Source organism: Thermobia domestica, chromosome 17 (genome assembly GCF_964235325.1).
Source record: "Thermobia domestica chromosome 17, izTheDome1.hap1.1, whole genome shotgun sequence".
In the NCBI taxonomy this organism is placed as follows: domain Eukaryota; kingdom Metazoa; phylum Arthropoda; class Insecta; order Zygentoma; family Lepismatidae; genus Thermobia; species Thermobia domestica.
The window spans coordinates 69,032,646-69,053,582 of NC_137470.1; the positions used below are offsets into that span (position 1 = coordinate 69,032,646).

The following is a 20,937-nucleotide window of genomic DNA, read 5'->3' on the forward strand; positions in this document are numbered from 1 at the left end:
GAAAAACTTCCATCCGGACAACCACACACTTCAGACGAAACGAAAAAGGCTGTCTTGGCTAAGGTGTATGCTAGCCCTAAGAAATCGCTTCGTAGGGTATCCATAGAGTTGGATGTTCCAAGATCAGCAATCCACAAAAGCCTTGTTTTAGCAGGATGGGGCCCCTGCCTATTTTTCTGCAGCTGTTAAGAGATTGGTTGGATGAAAATTTTTCTCACTGCATTGGGAGAAGCTGTCATGAGGAGTGGTCCCCTCGTTTGTCAGACTTTTCCCTTTTCATTTCCTTTTCTGGGGTATGCTGAAAGAGATCGTTTACTCGATGAAGATTAGAAATTTAAACCACTTGACAGAACGCATTACCAGTCAGTGTGCTGCAATCGACGGCAATTCAGACCTATTCCATCGAGTTCACCTTAATTTTGCAAAGCGCATCAAATTGGGCACTGAACATCACCGGAATCATGTTGAAAAATATTATTTATTAATATTAAATTGACTAAAATGTGTTTTCCCCATGTACACAGACTTTATGGACACCCTTTAGTTTACTCAATGTGAAATTGTAAAATTTGTGCACTTTAGTACATTCCATTTTGTAAGGCAAAAAACAAAATGTAAAATTTTTGGAGATTTTGCTTATGCCCGGAGTTTTAGTGATGTAAAAGATAAATATAACAAACTTCAAGAAAATTGGATAATATTTAGAAGTTGCACACTTTCATGAGTTTTGTAAAAGTAGGCTAAAACACGATTTTTCAATGGTAATTACTTTTATTTTTAAAACTATACATTACAAACTTATAGTAATACTAAAATTAGAGACTAACAAGTCACACTTCCCAAGTGTTGCACTCCGATTTTGATAAAGTTTGGCAGGTAGATGCTACACATGGAATAAACGAACACTTGTTTCTCTCTCTCTCTCTCTCTCTCTCTCTCTCTCTGCGGAAAAACGGTTTTAGAAGGCAAACACAACCGTCCAAAATTTTGGAATTTGACGCCCGAAAGACATAAACAAGTGGACCGAAGTGAACGAAATTGTGCTCACATATTGTAGACGCAAAATGAGGGAATACGTGTTTCGTATTTTCCTGAAAAAAAAAGACGGTTAGGTGGGGCACGAACCCCTCCAAACCTTTGATCACAAAATATCAAAAGCGCTAATAACAGTATATCACATTTGTGTAAAGGGCATGAGGAATTGCAACGAAACTTTGCGTATGGACAATACGCAAAAAATAAACGAATACGGGTTTCTTTATTTTCTGCGGAAAAAAGGTTTTATCCAAAATTGTGAAAGTTGAGGCCCGAAAGGAATGTGATAAGTGAAGGAAGTTGAGAAGTGAACCGAAGTGAATGAAATTGTAGACAAAAAATGAGGGAACACGGGTTTCATATTTTCCTTAAAGAAAAAAAAAACGTTTGGGTGGGGAGACAGACCCCTCCAAACCTTTGATCATGAAATATCAAAAGTGCTAATAACAGTATGTTAGAAGTGCTTAAAGGACATGAAGAATTGGAACGACACAATGTGTAGAGACAATATGCAAAAAATAAACAAATACGTTTTTTCTATTTTCTGCGGAGAAACGGTTTTAGGGGGAAGAAGCCCCCACCCAAAATTTTGAAATTTGAGGCCCAAAAGTCAAGAAAAAGTACACCGAATTGAATGAAATTGTGCAAAGTTATTGTAGATGTAAAATGAGGTAATTGGGTTATTTATTTTCCTGAAAAAAAGCGGTTGAGTGAGGCACGGAACTAATAAAAAGTTGATTATGAAATATCAAAAATTCAAATAAGTATAGCTACGTCAGAAGTTCGAATAGAATATTGAGAATTGCAACGAAACTTCGTATACGAACAATTTGCAAAACAATAAATGAAACGTGTTTTAATTTGTGCGGAAAAAATGTGTTGGAGCCTAGGCCCACTCCGAAAAAAAAGTAAATATTATCGTAATAGCGCAACAAAGAGTGGACCGAAGCAAATGAAATTGTGTGTAGATATTGTATAGACCCTATATAAAATAAGGCCTTTCGTGTTTCTCAGGTGTCTCTATCCGTTTTGCTTCAAATTTGGGACATCAACAGCAAACAAGAAATTAATCAGCACGTGTTTTTGTTTATGCCGAAAAACAATGTAAGGGTTAAAGGTGCCTCCTGAAATACTATAAAATACGCTATACTGTTTGTGTTTGTTGTTGATTTGCCAAATTTGAAGAAATCGGATGGACACACTTGTGAAACACGAAGGCCTTATTTTACATATAAAATATCTACATACAATTTCATTCGCTTTTCCACTCCTTTTGCCACTCAACGCCTCGGTCCACTCAACAGTTTTATTATTTTTTTTTTTCAGAAAAATACGAAACACGTATTCCCTCATCTTGCCTCTACAATATTTCTGCACAATTTCATTCACTTCGGTCCACTTCTTGCCTTTCGGGTGTCAAATTTCAAAATCCTCCTAAAACCGTTCTTTCCGCAGAAAATAAATAAACTCGTATTCGTTTATTTTTCGCTTATTGACCCTACACAAAGTTTTGTTCCAATTATTCATGTCCTGTAGGCACTTCTCTCACAGTGTTACTAAAACTTTTGATATTTAATGACCAAAGGTTTGGAGTGGTCCATGCCCCACCCAACAATCTATTCCAGGAAAATACGAAACCGGTATTCCCTCACTTTTTGTCTACAATATCTATGCACAATTTCATTCATTTCGTTCCAATTCTTCTTGCCTTTCGGGCGTCAACTTTTATAACTTTGGGTGGGAGCTTTTACCCCCTAAAACCGTTTCTCCGCAGAAAATGAAAAATGCCGTATTTGTTTATTTTTGCGTGTTGTCCATACACAAAGTTTCGTTGCAATTATTCATGACCTTTACACACATCTGACATACTGTTACTAGCACTTTTGACATTTCGTAATCAAAGATTTGGAGGGGTCCGTGTCCCAGCCAACCGCTTTTTCCAGGAAAATACGAAACCCGTATTCCCTCATTTTATGCCTACAGTATGTGTGAAAAATTTCATTCACTTCGGTTCACTTCTTCTTGCCTTTAGGGCGTCAACTTCCAAAATTTTGGGCGGAACCTTTTGCCCCCTAAAACCGTTTCTCCGCAGAAAATAATAAAAAAACACCTATTCCTTTATTTTATGTGTAGTATCTTTTTGCCAAATTTTATCAAAATCGGAGTGTTACACTTGAGAAGAGTTACTTGTAAGATTAGGTTAAACATGTATTATATTAATCGACTTCGAACTATGGAATCCTTTATTTTATTTGCTTGGTGACGACTTTTCTGTGATGCTCGACTATTCTCAACAAGATTTTTGTTGTTCGTCCCTGACTTTAAACTTTAAGATCTTTTTAATCAGAGCAGTTCCTCTTTCTCCGGTACACTTAATTAAAAATTATTTTTATTTTACTTTTTAACTGACCTAAAATTCCCTATAGACCTTGATATTCACTTATAATCAGTATTTTACTGATTTATTGTTTACAGATATGTTTATGTTAAAATTAGTCTTTATTTAGCCATATTCTTATATTTATTTTGACAACTATTAAAGAAAAGCAAGGCCACGTGATAAAAGTAAGACATTTTCTTAAAGAAAAACATAATTAATTCCAGAAATTCTAAGGTGCAAAAATTACATGAAGTTACACAAGTAAAAATTAATAACAAGAACATTGAACTTAATGAATCTTTCGTTTTAACAACCACATTTACCTTTGTTTAGTGGTGAAGGAAAATTGATCAATAATATCCTCAAATGATAATTCTTTCAAAATTCCAGTCTCGCTACTTAAAATTAGTAAGTTATTTTACCAAATGTCCTCCATGCTTGTTATGAGGCGATTTTTTTAATATATAATTTGATCCGACTCATGATTCTCTCAGCTGAGCAGTTTGTTACAGAGAGTAAAAGCAGAATTCTGTAGAGCTCATTTAAGTTTGGAAATCCCGAGAGCTGCTGTAAACACATGTATTGGTTAATAAGGCAGAAATATATAATAATGTAGTAATTGACTGAATAACTAGTTTTTTTTACGTTTTTTTGTCTTTGCGTGAAATGAGGCAAATTTAATTATTTCACATTAAAAAATCCCCCAAAACCCATTGGTGTCATGTTCTCCCTTGTGGATACCTCTGTTAATGAGAAACCATTGTTCCCTTCAGACACTTGCATAAAACATGAAAACCTTCAAACGAAAACAAAGAAAACGAAAACTCAAATATGAATCTGTAAGATAAACAAGAACATTCTTGAGAATGAAAAGAGACGAAAGAAGGAAATTATGACAAAATATCATTTGACAATTTACACACGAGAAAAGTGGGGACAGGCGCGTTTTCTAAAATCTGGTAGAAAATATGAAAACAGTTGCTCCAAATTTGAAGTGTGGATATAGCGCCATTCGTCTGGTAAAGTGGTTTTAACTAACATGAAGAGTATAAAAGAATACTCTTATGCGAAAAATGGGTCCATGTTTTAGCATGCGATCAACTGTCGTAATCTTCAAGCGTTTGGCTATCCTGAGATAATTGTCACAGAAACGCCTGGGGAAAACATTGTACGGTTAAGAAGAGATGCTTAGGTACTTATAAAATTGAATGTCCTGTGTTATGCTTGTCAGTATATGTACGATTGAAGTGCCCCACTTACCCCACATTTTTGTACAGTGGGGTAAGAGGGGACACAATTTTTTTACCTGTAGGGTAAGTGGGGACACGGGCACAGATGCAGGTATTTCCGATAATACATCGAAGATGATGAAGACAGTGCAATGGCAATGAATCACTTAGAGCACGTGGAAGAAAATAAGCAGCTGATTACGTGAAAAATTGGTATATTGGTAGAGTCATAAAGTCAGTTAGAAAAATATGTATGAAATGAAGTTCCTTGAACGAATTGACATGCAATTTCGTTTTCCACTTCGAGAAGATGTAGATACTGTATATAAAATGTCTATTTTGTATGGCCCTTTTAAGTTTGACAGTGTGATACCTCTCGTAATTAAGTCATCTATTATAGCTGATATTGATAAACACTGTCGTTTCTTTAAGGCAAAACTGTAGACTACAAATCTAGTTCATGCAGTCAATGTTTTGTGTATACCCTATTTGTATCCTATAAACTACATAGTAGTATTTGTTTAAGTAGATTTGTACTAGATGCCTTACAATGTTCGTCATCATTTTTTAAGGCAAGGCCCTATGAATCTATGTAGGCTTTAGGATGTAACCTACATTTATTCTTATTTGTCCATTTTAAGAACTGTTATTCAGCAGTACATTTATTAGTATTCAGTATTTGGTTATCATAATCCAGAGACATATCTCATCAGGAGCTCTTTTCTAATGTACAACACTAAACCTTAAAGCTTGTTTTGTTTGTCTCCACTTTCCCGTACCAAATATCAAGCCTCAGGGCAAACTGTAATCTCATATTTTTCATTATTTCAATGTTTCTAGGATAAGTAAATGATGTTTAGAAAATATATCTAATATCAGAATTTTCTGAACAAAATAAAACATTTTTTTTTGTTGAAATATTGACATTACCTGTTTTTTCAACATTTGCCACAGTACCATTTTCAAAATGTTGTATCTCTGGCTAGAACTGCAGCAGAAATATTAAACTTGGACCTATTATCAGTAGACAACAGGTACTCTGTCTCCACTTTCCCTTCTTTATTGCCTATGCTAACATATGGGAGAGAATAGGGTTGTCTCCAGTTACCCCGCTTTTTGGGGTAAGTGGGGACAGTAACTGATTTTTAATAAACATTTTGTTGTGGAACAAGTATTTGCATTACTTCAAAATGAACCCTATGCTTATCAAGTGTACAAACCAAAGTTAATATGACCATACTTTCAGTTTCATAATGCGAAAACTATTACTGGCACAGTAGTTGAAAGTTGCAAAACGTGTCCCCACTTAACTCAACTACCCCTATATATTTATATATTTTAAAGTGCATTCGACGTATTGTCTGCAAAGTGTAGTGACATGAAGAACTTGGTACGTACAAAATCCTAGAACATTTTCATGGACTTTTGATGAAATATTGCCAATTATTTTGTGTTTGGACAATTATTAATCAGAGAAAAAAGTAATTTACTGTTTTGAAATTTGTTTAATTTTCATTTCAGATATCATACAAAGTTTAACTTAGTGTTTAAATTTTATTTGTCACTCTAATATTGATACCTGAAATATCAATATTCAAGGAAAATAATTCGGTGTAATACAGATACTTTACTTTCTCAAACATTCGGCTGGTGCGAATGAAATGTCCGTTTGTCGTTTCGTGGCAGAACTACTTCAGCAACAATACACAGGAATAAAATAAGGTCACACGTCTAACGGTATAAATTCTGTACTCGTTCAGCAAACAGGGTGCGAGTATCCAGACAAGAGCTAACAGCTGTTGAACAGGGTCCTATGAAAATGCACCATGGCGAACATACAATTGTGAGTGATTGTTATCGGGATATTCTACACAGCAAGTACAAAAAGTCAAGATTAGATTCGGGTACTGAATGGTGAATAAATGCATAATTCAGGTCAAATTTCGTTCCAGTGACATAACATTACAATATTATACCCATGAGCACCGACTAACATCATGTTTGGATGAGCTCATGAGGAAAAATGTGGAAGTGAACCATTGGAAAAGTGCTCGTGTCGTTGCAGACTAGTTACGCACATACTATACCAGAGTTATTCGTCAGTTCTGTGAAATCGCCACGATCGATAGGCTGCAATCATGAGTGTCACATGAGTTCACAAGGTCCAATAGCAATCGCCGTCTGGTGGTGGACAGTTCTCTAATCGTAAAAAAAAAAAAAAAAACTGGAGAAGTTTCTTTTGGATCTGATTTTCACTTCAGATGAATGATGAATTTTCTATGATAATCGCAAGTGGTGAGGTGTACCATGAGATTCCACTTCATCCCTTGAAGGTGGGAGTTTGGTGTGCAATTTCCGACAGCGTATCATTGGACCCATCTTCTTTGAAGATACAGTAAACACACAAGTTTACATACACATCTTCAGTGAATTTGTGAATCAGCTGGACGATCAAGAACTGCGTCGCGGTTATTTCCAACAAGACGGAGCATTGGTGACAGGATAATCTCCAAAGGATTGTGGCCGCCAAGATCCCCGAATTTGATACCACCTTATTTCTTTTCATGGGGTTTTCTTAAAGATTGTGTCTACAGAAACAAACCACGATCACAGCAAGAGTTGCGAAACAACATTGAGAACGCGATTAATGAGATCACACCGAAGACTCTACATCGGACTTTTCACAATATGGAAAGCCGTGTACAAACATGTCTTGACGTTCAGGGAGAACACTTTCAGCACCTGCTGTGACGGTTATGTATTCAGCATGAAACAAGGTACGTGTATTGTGAATTTCGTTTTCCTATGTATATTTGTTCGGAAATTGTAACGTTTCTTTTTTTTTCGGATTCGAAAGCTAGTGGGACGCATTGTAGTAATAGTCAACAAACATGTTCTCATGTTGTTCGACATACTGGCCTACATGTGCAGAGAGTGGAGGCTCTATATGAATTACACGATGAAACTTATTGCTCATTCTATTCTCCCAACATTTCTCCCACTAGCTATCATCTCTTCTAACGTTTCGATCACATCTTCGGGAGAGAAACCTTCCGTGATGATCGTGCGGTGTAAAGTGCAGTTGAAGATTTCTTCGCTTTGCAGATTCCAGACTTCTTTAGCCAGGTAATCCAATATTTTGCTGAGCGATGGCATAGTTTGTTGTTGCAGACCTGGCTATTTTAATTAACCAGGTATTGCTGTTTATTATTATTATTATTATTATTATTATTATTATTATTATTATTATTATTATTATTATTATTATTATTATTATTATTATTATTATTTTGGCGTTCGTTATTTCATTCCTCTAACTTAATATTTTGTCTTTTTCGGGTGTTACATTTACCAAGAAAATATTTATTTTTATCTTAGAAGCTTTTCGTACTTCTTATATTTTTGAAGCGTAAAATAGTTTCCCGCTTCGTATTACTTTGTGAAACTGTATGTTTTTGTAGACTTTGGTCTCTATATGATGGAACGTTTTTACTCTTTGCACAAAATAAAACTCTGAAATCGGATCTTTTTCTCGTACCTTTGTAACGTTAATTTTAAAACCGCAGTGACTACTAAAATATCCTTTGTTAGAAAGAAAATACGTATCTACGTACATAGGAAAATGAACTCCTTATATCACAATATCAATTACATTCTTTTGAATATGAAGCACATATTGCAAGATTCTACACGTGCTTCCAACACCATGTGCTGGCTGTAAACATCTTCAGACGACAACCATGAAGAAGACATCGTCAACCATCGTCAACGATCGTCAAATGATGAAGACTAATGAACTCAACAACATTTCAGGATAAAAGGTGCCAAAACACCGCACAAGGATCAATCTTCAGCGATTGATCATCACATCTTGTCTAGTACGCCTGGTCTCTTAGAGCTCCTTTATCCTTACCACTCTCTAGAAAATTTGGTCTCTGAAAGTTCCTTTGCTCGGACGCCTGGTCTATTGAGTTTTATCCTCTTCTAAGGACGCCTTGTCTCCTAGAGGTACCCACGCACACTCCTTTGCACAACAGTCTACAATTCCATAACTATAGGACGCTTAGTCTCTCGAATTCTACAAATTCCCTATGAATCTATCAGATATCCAAGAGAAAATAAACATTTGAACTGTAACTAGTAATTAATACACAAGAGAAATTTTATGACTAAAGGTGGTTGGGAAAATCTAAAAACTTCCGTGTAACACTTTAGCTTTACCTTAAAAAGACAGGATTTTACAATGCTCTTGCTACATATTCTATAATATTTTGAAGGTAACCGCGAAAAAAATGTCTATTTAATATTACTTACGTATCTGCAGGTTTCAAAGAACCTTCCCTACTGCCTTTCCCGACGACATGGACTTTGGACGAAGAAATTGCTTTTCCCATACAGTTGACTGCTTCACATGTGTAAGTTCCAAGTGACGTAGGGTCATCCAAATTTGCTGTTAGAGCGAAGACATCTCCAGCTTTGATTTCTTTTCCTTCTTTGAACCATTTTAAAATTGGCGTAGGAACTCCGATTACTTTGCATTCTAATGACACTGTCCCTTGTTCAGTGAGAATTGCACGTAACTCTTCCAGGAATTCGGGTGCTTTGTATGCTTTTGGAACTGGAAAGAAAGTAAAACAGTACTTTAGGTCTCTTTCTATCCTTATCATGTTCGTTGTAGAATTGGATCATAATTTACAATTTGTCAAGTTTTACCTGGTAGTTAATATGCTTGTCGTAATATTCATTTCTGGGAAAAATGACTGCAATATTCATTAAAGCTCTACATACATGTTAATACAACTTAGGTCTTAAGTAGGACAACATGTTACAGAGAGAGCTTGGTGAAGTAGCAATCAGCAATTCTCCACCTTGAAAAATTGTGTTACTTTACAATAACTTTGAACACGTAACTGTACACAGTTTTGTGATTCAAAATGATAGTTGACGACAATTGCGGTGTCTTATAGAAGTTCCTGAAAACCAACAATTCTAAAGGATTTAATATCGATAAATTAAAATCTCAAATCACAATTTCTGTCAGGCAAAGTTTTTTGGTAATTCCCAGTAATTGCAGTAATTTAACTGTAGTTTGAACATATGAATAATACGAATAGATAACAAGGATTTTACAGCAGTAAATTCAAATTGGATACCAGAAGTTTGCTGTCAGGTATAGTTTCAAAGATATTTTCACTGATTTTCAGTAACTCCAGTAACTTCAGTAGTCTTATATAAACATATGGATACACGAATTCATAATAAGAATTTAAAGTGGTAAACTCAAAACTGAAATCAGAAATGCATTGCAAGGGATATTTCTCCAGTTAACTTTAGGATTTTATAATATAGAAGTTTATAATTTGAACGCATAAATAATAATATTAGGATTAGGAATTATGTTTCTTTGCTGTCGGATTCGAAGGCCATCCGTCACATATGTAAGGGATCATGTCCCTCGGCGAACACACTATCCGATGAAGAGGAAAGGAAGAAAGGATTAGGGAAGGAAGGAAGCGGCCTTGGAGCATATGCTAGGTACCATCCTGGCACCCGCCCGGTGTGAATGAGTGAAGCCCAGGAAACCCCACTCAAGACGGCCGGCCTGAAAAATTATTACACTTTTTCGAATCGAACCCGAGACCCCTCGCACCGAAGGCGAGAGCGTTAGCGACTACGCCACGAGAGGCCACACATAAATAATATGAGTCATCATTATTTGCAGTAGTAGTAAATTTTTGGAAATTGGTAGTTGACATTACTTTTGCATTTCTGACTCTTTGATGTTGAAAATATTGCTCAGATAGTGGGGAATGAATATTAAACGTACAGTGAGAAGACATTGATTGATTGGTATAAACTTAAACTGATTTATTTGCAGAAATAAAGTCTGACATATCCGTAGAATTTATATTAATTCACCTTTCCGTGTTTATATGCAGTATGTTTGTAAGAAGTGTTAGTGCACTAGTTTAAAAATGTGCAGCGGTAAAATCAAGTATTCGTGAGATAAACCTGTTATATCCTTAACACGAAACTTGGAGTAATTGAAATAATCACTAGAGGCACAACTGGTGCAATTATTTATGTGATTTCAGCTACTAGCGCATTGCCAACTGAACAGTCATTTGATTTCAAATTGCATAGCAGAAAGCAATCGCCTGCTGTTTGCTTCAGCGTGTAAGCGATGCTATCAAGTGAAGATTCAAACTAGATTTCTGACTACAACTCCCATAATGGCCGCGGTGGCTCAGTGGTAGAGCGTTCACCTCTGATGCATGGGGACCCGGATTCAATCCCAGCTCTGTCTAGTGAACTTTGTGGTGGACGAACACAGTGTACGTGGGTTTCCCCGGGGTTCTCCCGTTTTCTCCCACTTTCTTCATCCCACCATTTCATTCATTTATCATCATCACCGTTTCCTTTAGCCTAGTCGGCATAATCGTGGGACGCGAAACTCATTTTAGAACTCCCATAAGACATATGTATTGCCCGTTTCCAAAACGTCTCTTGTCCATTTAACAAACCTTTCGGGAAATCTTCTTTTCTTTGTAATCATCTTAATTAGTACACCTGAGAACGAGTAAAATGTGTTTTGTAAAACCTAAAATAAATACTTGAACCATTACATGGGATAAATCAGCTCAAATTAGGTATTAACTAACTCTATGGACTATGGAACCCGGAGGTTCAATGCCGCGTTCACAAAAGCTCTCCACTGACTTCTATCCTTAGCCAATTGGATCCAGTTTCTACTTTGTATTCCTATCTTTGCGAGATCCATCTTAATGTTGTCCTCCCATCTGCGCCTACGTCTTCCTAATGGTCGTTTTCCGATTGGTCTTCCAGTCAAGACTTTGAAAGCGTTTCTACTTTCTTCCATTCGAGCTACATGGCCCACCCACCTAAGCCTCCTAGACTTGACGAACCTAACAATGTTGGGTAAACCATATAAGTTATGTAGTTCCTCGTTATGAAGTTTCCGCCATTCCCCATTCCCGTTCCTCTTGGGTCCGAATATTCGTCTCAGGATCTTGTTCTCAAATACTTTCAGTCTATGTTCTTCCCTCAGAGTAAGCGACCATGTTTCGCAGCCATACAAAACAACAGGTATGATTATCGTTTTGTATATTTTAAGCTTCAAATTCCTGCACAGAATTCGCGACGACAAGAGATTTTGAACCGAATAGTAGCATGTATTCCCTGCTTTTAGTCGACATTTAATTTCTCCGTGAATATGATTTTCCTCTGTTAATATTGATCCTAGATATTTGAAATTAGGTATTAACAAAGCAAAAATCACGAAAAAAACATTCCAGAAAAGTGGACAAGAAAAGTTTTGGAATTGGATGACTCATACCAATTATTTAGAGACACTATATTACTAATGTATTAAAACAGCATCATATTTTCGAAGCGTGAAATAATGTATTGTTGTTATTGTTTCTATAAATTCACTCGGACTGCTATCTGAAAGTGGAGCAAGAAAACCTATGCACTTAAACAGAGAGTACAAATTATGCAGACTTAATGAAATATTTTAGGCTTCTGTACATGTGCTACCTGCATATTAAAATAAGCTATTCAGAATTAATTTCAATTATACGGTAAATCTTGATAAAACGAAGAAACAATCCGCCTTAGGCAGAGTCGTTTTGATGTCTGATTAGCATTATACTAATGGACTGACTACTGCAAGAAACATATGTTAATCAAACTCGTTAGTATGACACTAATAGTGCGTCATTTCGACTCTGCATAGGGCCCATTATATTTAATTGTGCCTAAGCGGAAAATGTTAACCCTCGCATTACATAGGAATTTTTTGTAACGTGGAGTACCAAGGGGGGTATTTTGAGCCCACCTGTTATGACTAAATGGACGTTAAACAGAGTCGTTTTGACGTATGATTAGAGTCGTAACTGCAGGAAATATATGTTAGTCGAACTCTTTAGTATGGCACTAATCACGCGTCAGAACAAGTCTGCATAAGGCCAAATATATCTCGCAAAAGAAACTAAGTAGAAACTCTCACAAAAATAAACAGGAACTGAACAGTACACAGGATAAGACTAACAGCTATTAATTATGCTGCCATCTAGGAGTGATACAACCAAAAGTAAGTCATATTTCCTACCAACGGGGTGGGGGTACTTTTTGCCCACCAACTTAAAATAGCGGATTTTATGAGACACACTAACGTTGAATCTGAACGACGTAAGGTGTACGTTTTAGCTTAACATGTTGAGCAATAACATATGTTGTTACAATTTTAAAGAAGCCATTAGAAGAGGAATTACAAAAATGTATTGAGATGGGCACAAAGTACCCTCTCGCCTCGTTGGTAGTTCGAGAGTTTATATGTTGTGTCTACGCGAAACAGAGTATGTTAACCTATAAATTAATTAAATAAAATACGTACTTCAAATAAGTAGAAGAAACATCGGCTTAAGTTTAGAGTTGCCCCTCAAGTCTGAAGGTGCCCTTGGAGTTTGCAACATACAAAAAACAGTGCTTAAGGTATTAAAAATTGTTACATTACACTTAACTTCAGTACTCTGTGTGCTTCACAAAAATTTAAAAGGTTTTCTTTATTATTTTTGCGCATCCGTTACACCTGTTCGCCATATTCGCCATATTTTACAACTACCATGCTGCTGAAACCTTCCGCAATGCTTCCGTATCCGGCAAATATTACTAAATTTCACATATCTTTTCTCGTATTAAACATCTCTCTCCTGCCGAACTTACATTCCTAAACATAAATAAAAACTTCAAATTATCATTTCTTACCTCATTTCTCCTGTAAATTTTCCTGATTTTTATAAAAAGCGGAGGGGTAACTCTAAACTTAACCCGAAATATCCATTAAAAGATCATTATTTAATTTATATTTTAGTTGCCACGAATAATATAAGCTTAATGTGCAAATACCTGGAGGATGAGGGGTAAACCCCCTTTGTAATTTATAGTTGCAATTATACGGCGTAGTTCTGAAAATAGTTCTACAAACTAACAATGTTTCCGCTTCTAAATAGTAATTATTATTTTGTTTACAAAATGAATTACGTCGTTGAAATAAGCACAAACAACACAGAAATTTTAATACACTTACTCGTAATTAAAGTATTACGAATACCGAGAAAAAATATCTTGATGTATCTTAACCAAACGATATGAGTATTTTAGCACCTCGGCTGGCGTCAAAAAGTTGGGACGGGAGTTCATGAAGGAAGGACTCTACGAATGGTCTTTATCTACAAGATTGAGTAATGCATATACATGGTTTTCAGGAAACTATCAAGTGCATAGTCATATAGAGTACAAAAATGGAAATGGTGAGTTTCGCAAAACATTAATTACAATTTTTGTGTTCAAATTCTGGATCAGAGTAGAACTATCAAGTAATTTGCTTTTTCTTTCTTTAACACAGAGAATCAGTAATGATTTTAAAAGTTTTCAACCGGAGGTGAACTCGAAATAAACAGGGGATGAAACTAGTACTGCGAAAATACAGGCTACCCTGGTTGAGCCCAGGGGGTCGTGGTAGCTCAGTGGTAGAGTATTCACTTGGTGCATGGGGTCCTTGGTTCGATCCCAGCTTGCATCAAGTGAGCTTTGTGAAGGACAAACACCGCGTCTGTGAATTTTCACGGGGCTCTCTCATTTCCTTCAACTTTCTTCATTCCATCATTTCTTTCATTTCTGATCATCACCGTCTCCTTTAGTCTAGCTGGCATAACGTGGGACGTAAAATTAAAGATTTAATTTCATTTCATTTCCTGGCTGAGCCCAAACTGAGAAGTACCCCGGAGATTATTACTTTTTTTTCTGCTCGAAGCTAAACTTTCCCCTTGATATTACTGTTTAGGATTATTCCTTTACATGATATAACTTAAATAAATGGGTGATTCGTAATCGTACATTAGGTTCCAAGGTTATAAATTTCACTTGATATAAAGTAATGTCGAGATAATTATTGTGAACAGACATGAAACCAATGTATAAATACACTTTTGACTTCAGTGAAAATTATTAAATCATGAATTAATACATTAAAAAGTTCTGACGAGATACAACAATGCATTAAAGCACTCATGCCACTCGGTTATATTTAACTTCGGGGTTAAGTGGCTAAGGCATTTGGTTATGATTAAATTTGCGTTCAGCGTTCGTGTAAGTAGCAAGGCTATATGAGACGTGGAAATAGAGCTTAATGTGGAACTTAAACCACTTGAGCTTTTACCAGCAATCTAACCTGGGTTTTCCGCGTCAAAGCTGCACTTATTCTAACCTAACCATATAGCCACAAAGAAGATCTGCGTTTGGTTACAACTTTCATCCATGGTGGAGTGCTTGCCTCCAGTACAAACCCGGATAGTTGCTCGGAATCCACTGTAGCAAGTGGTCAAGTCTCATATAGTCTCGGAACTGAAAAAGTTGAAATCCAATCAATCAATCAACTGAAAATGCATATACGTTTGCATGGTTTGGTCTGTAATAGCTGACTTTGGGGGCCCAGAACGTTCATCATCTTCCACACTGTCCCTTCCCCCGAATAATGTTTATACCATTCAAACACACGCGCTCAAGACAACGTTTCACCTCCATAAGCCTCGGTTAACATATGAAATATTTCTGAGGCTGATTTTTTAAGTTTCACAAGAAACTTGGTGTTGATTCGCTGTTCAGTTTTTACATTAAATATTTTTCGGCAGAATGCAGTTGCACGCGTTTTACTCACTGATACAATACTCCCGACTGTCACGACCCATTAAGTCGAAACTGGTAGCATTGATAGAGGAGTGGTGTGGGATTAAGTTGCCAAAACAATTGTTGCCAACTTCAATCTTTTCTCAAGTTATGCGCTTAGTTTTATTTTTGTTATACATACATCTTGTTATACAAGGCATTCATGCAACAATTTTTATGGAGGGAGTTTGGTTACCGGCATATAATTTGAAGTACTCACCAACTACATCTATAAAAATTGTTGCGGCAGTACCTCAGGGTTCTGAAACATGGATATTTGGATAGGGTACATACTAGTTTTTAAGTGCAGTCTTGAAACGACTACAGTAGGTCCTATAGTTTTGGAGCTACGGACCTTTAAAGTTCATTTTTTTATATTTCCAGCAGCCTATAACTCCGAAAGGAAGCATTTGTGCACCCAGATTGGTCTATACTTTTTGTCTTATCTTGGTGTGAGGAATCACCTCCCAAACGCTTTCGGTGTTGTATTGAAACACCCTCTATATTCGAATGTAACGACGTTAGTCTGCAAACTCCTCCTACATCGCTTCAGCAGTTTTGGTGAATTTTGATGCATGACTGGATCATTGCGTATTTTAAATTTTTATTATGTCATTGTGATTAAATCCCCTATCTTAAGAGAGGAACTAATTTATGCACAAAAAAAAAATCTCAAAGTCATGTCAAATTAGAAATGTGAGACTTTGTATATACATTCGTCATTTAAATTAAGGAAGTTCGTGTCTAAGTTTTTCTGAAATTTCTCATTTTAAGGCCGACAAGAAGGAATCTGTATATACATAAATAAATGGATGAACGTTACACTATAACTCTGGAGCGCCTGGAATAATTTCAACAAAGGTTAGTACACGTATGACATCCAATCTAGGAAAGTACTGTGCGGTAAATCATCCCTAGTCTCTAGGGAATATGAACGGGGCACATGTAAAAATAATCTAATATGACATACTGTACATTAGTGTAGAATCTATAGTTTTCGGGGTCATTGAAATGAGTAGTGATAATCCCATTACCGTTTAAAATCCAAATTAAGGACCCAATGGCATTGAGGCTGAAGATGGAGGCGGAAAAAGTATGCCATATAAAAGAAATAGAAAAGGGATGGACCGATGGTGACATATAAATAATCGAAAAGACCGGCATTAGGGTCCAATCCATAACATTTGAGGTCACTGAAATGAACAGTGACACTTCTGATGCCGTTTAAGTCCAATTTCAGCCTCCACTGGCATGAGAGGTGAGAAGAAGTGAGGAACGGGTTGGGAGGATACTTGACATTACGAATTTTTAACCTTACACTTTCACTGAAATCCATATCTTAAGGATCTCCCCGTATGAAGAACGGTCAATTCAGATACTTAAAATCAGAAAGAGACATGATAGACATGGAGTACAGATCCTACAGCACAGTTTCACTCACTACGGAAGTTCTGGAGAACTGCTGATAATACGGCTGCATATACACGAAAAAAAGTTCCCACTAAGGATCTAACAATTTTATAGTGTAGTTATGCAAGTAGCTGGTTTATATCCCGAAAATAACTATTTAAAATCTACACAATTTCAGAGTACAATCCATCTCTCTGCAATTTACAGAACACATACCAAAGTATACATGCGTTGAGTACAAAATCTGTTATATACCGAATTAATAGATTTAGAAGTGAATACATATATTATTTTTAATAGTGAGTGAACTGATGGCAAGGTGAAACGAACATGAATTAGTTCATTGACCATTAAAGAAATGTGAAAAACGTTAGACTGCTATCAATGCTCTTATGTAGTGTTATTAATGAAATATGTCTTAGAAAAATTATGTTACTGGGAACATCTTTGAGAATGCCAGCGCGAGAACAGTCGAATTATTTCTCCCAGACATTTTACAATCGGACCTTAATACATTTCCTGGCTTTGAAAGTGGCGGAAGGTAAGATTACATAATGTATGACCGGGAAGAATCGTGAATTTCAGGGTACAGACTCCTCAGCTAAATGTCGTGGAGGTAGGCTTTTCATGGTTTTCGTCCATTTTGCTACGTAAATGCGAGATAGTCCCAACCCTGGCTACATTCTCTTGTTCCTCTATCCCAAATGAAATAAAGTGAAATCTTTGAGTTTTACGTCCCACGGTTATGCCGGTTAGGCTAAAGGAGACGGTGATTATGAGAAATGAATGAAATGGTGGAATGACGAAAGTGGGAGGAAACGGAAGAACCTCGAGAAAACCCACGCACACAGTGTTTGTCCACCACAAAGTTCACTTGGCGGGAGCAGGGTTTGAACCCGGGATCCCATGCACCAGAGGTGAACGCTCTACCACTGAGCCACAGAGGCCCCCTCCTCTATCCCATTAACTATTTCCGCATTAACTACATCACACATTATATCTGAAAGTTTGTTAAATACACGATTAATAAAAATACTGATCTCGTATTTGTACTAGGGATCTGCTCTGCTAGAGTTATAAACTGATTTAATAAATAGTCAAAGGTGGTGTCAGTGTTGAATCCACACATTTGGCATTCGCGCTCATTACACGACTACATGATAAAAGGAGAAACATATCTAGACTGCGCGTGGGAAACAGTAGAAGTCAGAAATTGGCCAAAATGAGGGACGTCAAAATTGGAGATCTATGTATTATGCTCCACCTCCGGTTAACTTGGTATAAGTCAATTCTAACGTGAGTTGAATAATCGCTAGTAGACCCTATAAGTGATTCATACTTATGCGTGGTAAAATTTAAAAAAAGAAATCGCTTTTTGAAAGCCTGTGTTCTTTTACTTATGCTGTTTCTCCCGTGCAGTCTACATATATACAGGGTGTGTCGAAAGTCCCCTGACATAGGGTAACTGTTATTATTAGAGTTACAATAAAATGTAAGAGGAGAAACCGTCTTCGAATATGATGTTTTCAATCTACAGTGAAGGATTTTTTTAATCGGACGAGCCGTTTGGGCTTTTATGCGCTCGATGTTAAAAGAAAATGCAACATTGCCATTTACCTGGATCTAGAGAATAAAGTAAATGGGACATGTTTGAAATGTGGGCTGGCAACGACACGTTAGTCTAAAAAACAGTCACTTCATTCACTTATCTTGTGGGTCCAGGTAAATGACAACGGTGCATTTTCATTTAACATTGGGCGACAAAGAATGTAGGGTCTACAAGACAAGCGGCTCGTCCAATTAAAAAAAAAAACTTTCACTTTTGATTGAAAACATCATATTTGGAGACGGTTTTCCCTCTTACATTTTGTTGTGACTCTGATAACAGAGTTACCCTATGTCAGGGGACTTTTGAGACACCCTGTACTTTAATATAGTAGGGTATGTATAAGTTCATATTAGCAAAATTCTGAGCACTCCTATACGTTTAAAAACGCTACTCATTCGAGTTTTAAATGTGCGTCGTGAGAAGAACTTGAAATTTTACACTACAATCTCTTTCTTCTCTGAGTTGGTGCATATTTCACTATATGCCAGTGGTTAAAATCTTAGCACATACATGTTAACTCTATCTTGGTACTAACCGAGAGGGCTTCTCTAGTTTTTCTGCAGTGTTGTCACTGTTAAAACTAACTTAGCCTAGGGCGTCTTGTGTGTCGGCTGTGGCAGTCTGATCTTCTTACTTAGTAGTAGTCGTCTGTTTCTTTCATTATAACTCACCAGAAACAAGTATGAAATCTAATCATAATCAAAATAAAAATGGTATGCGAGAACACGTGTGATACTTATCTCAAATTTGTGTCTCAGTATACAAATTATGCATAAGTCTCCTTGTAGGTCAAGTGACTAACACAAGTGGCTCTGGTCCACGTGCTCTCGGGTTCGATTTCCAGCACTTCAATATTGAAATTTGAACACATTTGGTGGTTCGAATTTTACCTTAAATTATAATTTTATGTCTGAAGTATCCTTGGTTCTGAAAGAGTCGCTAATATTCAATAAAGAAAGATAGTTTACCAAATTAAAATTGAGGATCATACAGCACTACGTGAGAGGAACGTCAACTGTTCCTAAGATTTTAAAGATCATTAGAAGGTAACATTAAACAAAGAAACACACAAATAGAATAAGCGATTTTTCAAATAATAGCCTTTTATCATAATTAACTCTGCATTTATTGCACCGGTAATTTTATGTTACTTAATTTAGCTACTTACCTAGTACATTGAGATACGAGGAGGAAGTGGATTTACCACTTAAATTTTCTGCAACGCATGTCCAATGACCCTGGTCATCAACCGTCACGGGAGCTACGTCCACGCAGAAAAAGTTACCTTCGTTCAACAAATGAAAGCGTTCGCCATCCTCCACTCTCTTTTCGTTTCTGTACCACGATACCTAGCACAGGAAAGATATGAAAATATTGGCATCTTGTTAAAGAAATTCAAAACAAGTATTTAAGCAGCCATATTTAATGGGGGGAAACAATGTAGTCAACTCTTTAAGACATCCAGCTTTCATTTACTCATTAAGTGGATCTTGACACCTTGTTATTTATCATGTATATTATTAAGGGAAATTCAAAAACTGCACTTGGTTTTAGATTATGGAATACACTAGTCTTTTCCAAACACTTTGATTGACAACACAATTTACTGAAAGCCTACAAAATTCCGATATACTAAGATTAAGTTAGAATTAAGATTTATTAGTGCCGTTGAAGGCATTAAATGCTATACGCTGTTTTAAAATTGATTTTGAGTTATTATTACAGGCTTCCATGTAGAAACAAAAGTGCCGTGTAAATTCTTGTATTTTTAAATTCTAAAATTTTGCAATGCATTCTATGGGGATACCGGTTGGGAAATCTTAGTACAATTATGACGTTATCCTATCACTAGATATTCTATCACGAGTAGGAAAGGTATCCTCTCGAAACTGTTAGTATTTTGTTCCCATAAGTTTTATGCTCCAGAGTTGTGGCGATTAGGGTAAAGGAGAAATCATAATGAAATGAATTTTGGAAAGAAAATATATACTTTTGCCCTTAGTAAATTCGAACATGTGAGAGACAGGTCTTGTGATATCCAGCCTAATCGTTAAACCGCTCATTAATACCAGCCAGCTCCAACTTTCTAACGAAAATAATAGTATGATCACTTCATTACAGAGTGTTATAACTAGGATTTTATTGGAATATAAATTCCCAAAACAATTCAGAATAGAAAATGCATTTACACACTTAAAAGATTCTTAAACATCACTAAAAATATGTTTTAGAAATGCTGTAAACAGTGCTATTAAATTTAAAAAAAATCGTTATTCACAATATTGTGATTTTATTTTCAGTATTTACGTCAGGTCGATACAGCACTTTTTTATTACTACTCTTGTGCAGTATTTTAAGCAGAGTTAGAATATGCAACATACTGTACTGTATATCAAGTGCAGATCTTCGAATACAAATGAATGGCGGGTGTCATAATAGACATTGAAACTGTATTTTTTTCCTTTAGAGGAGTGCACTTAACTTAGAAAATACCAGTTGTTTCCCAAAACATGGACATTAAGTTG

General features: G+C 36.2%; 1 protein-coding gene across 4 annotated transcripts in view; it reads right to left on the bottom strand.

The window, feature by feature from the left end:
* Positions 1 to 20,937, bottom strand: part of LOC145674687 (uncharacterized) — a 1,315,729-nt gene that overhangs the window by 976,617 nt on the left and 318,175 nt on the right. For all 4 annotated transcript variants that reach the window (XM_081744920.1, XM_081744917.1, XM_081744916.1 and 1 more), the window contains 2 exons: positions 19,581 to 19,761; positions 8,959 to 9,262 (listed from right to left, as the gene is read on the bottom strand). In XM_081744920.1, the coding sequence (XP_081601046.1) occupies positions 8,959 to 9,262; positions 19,581 to 19,761 (485 nt within the window). The remainder of the gene's footprint in view (positions 1 to 8,958; positions 9,263 to 19,580; positions 19,762 to 20,937) is intronic.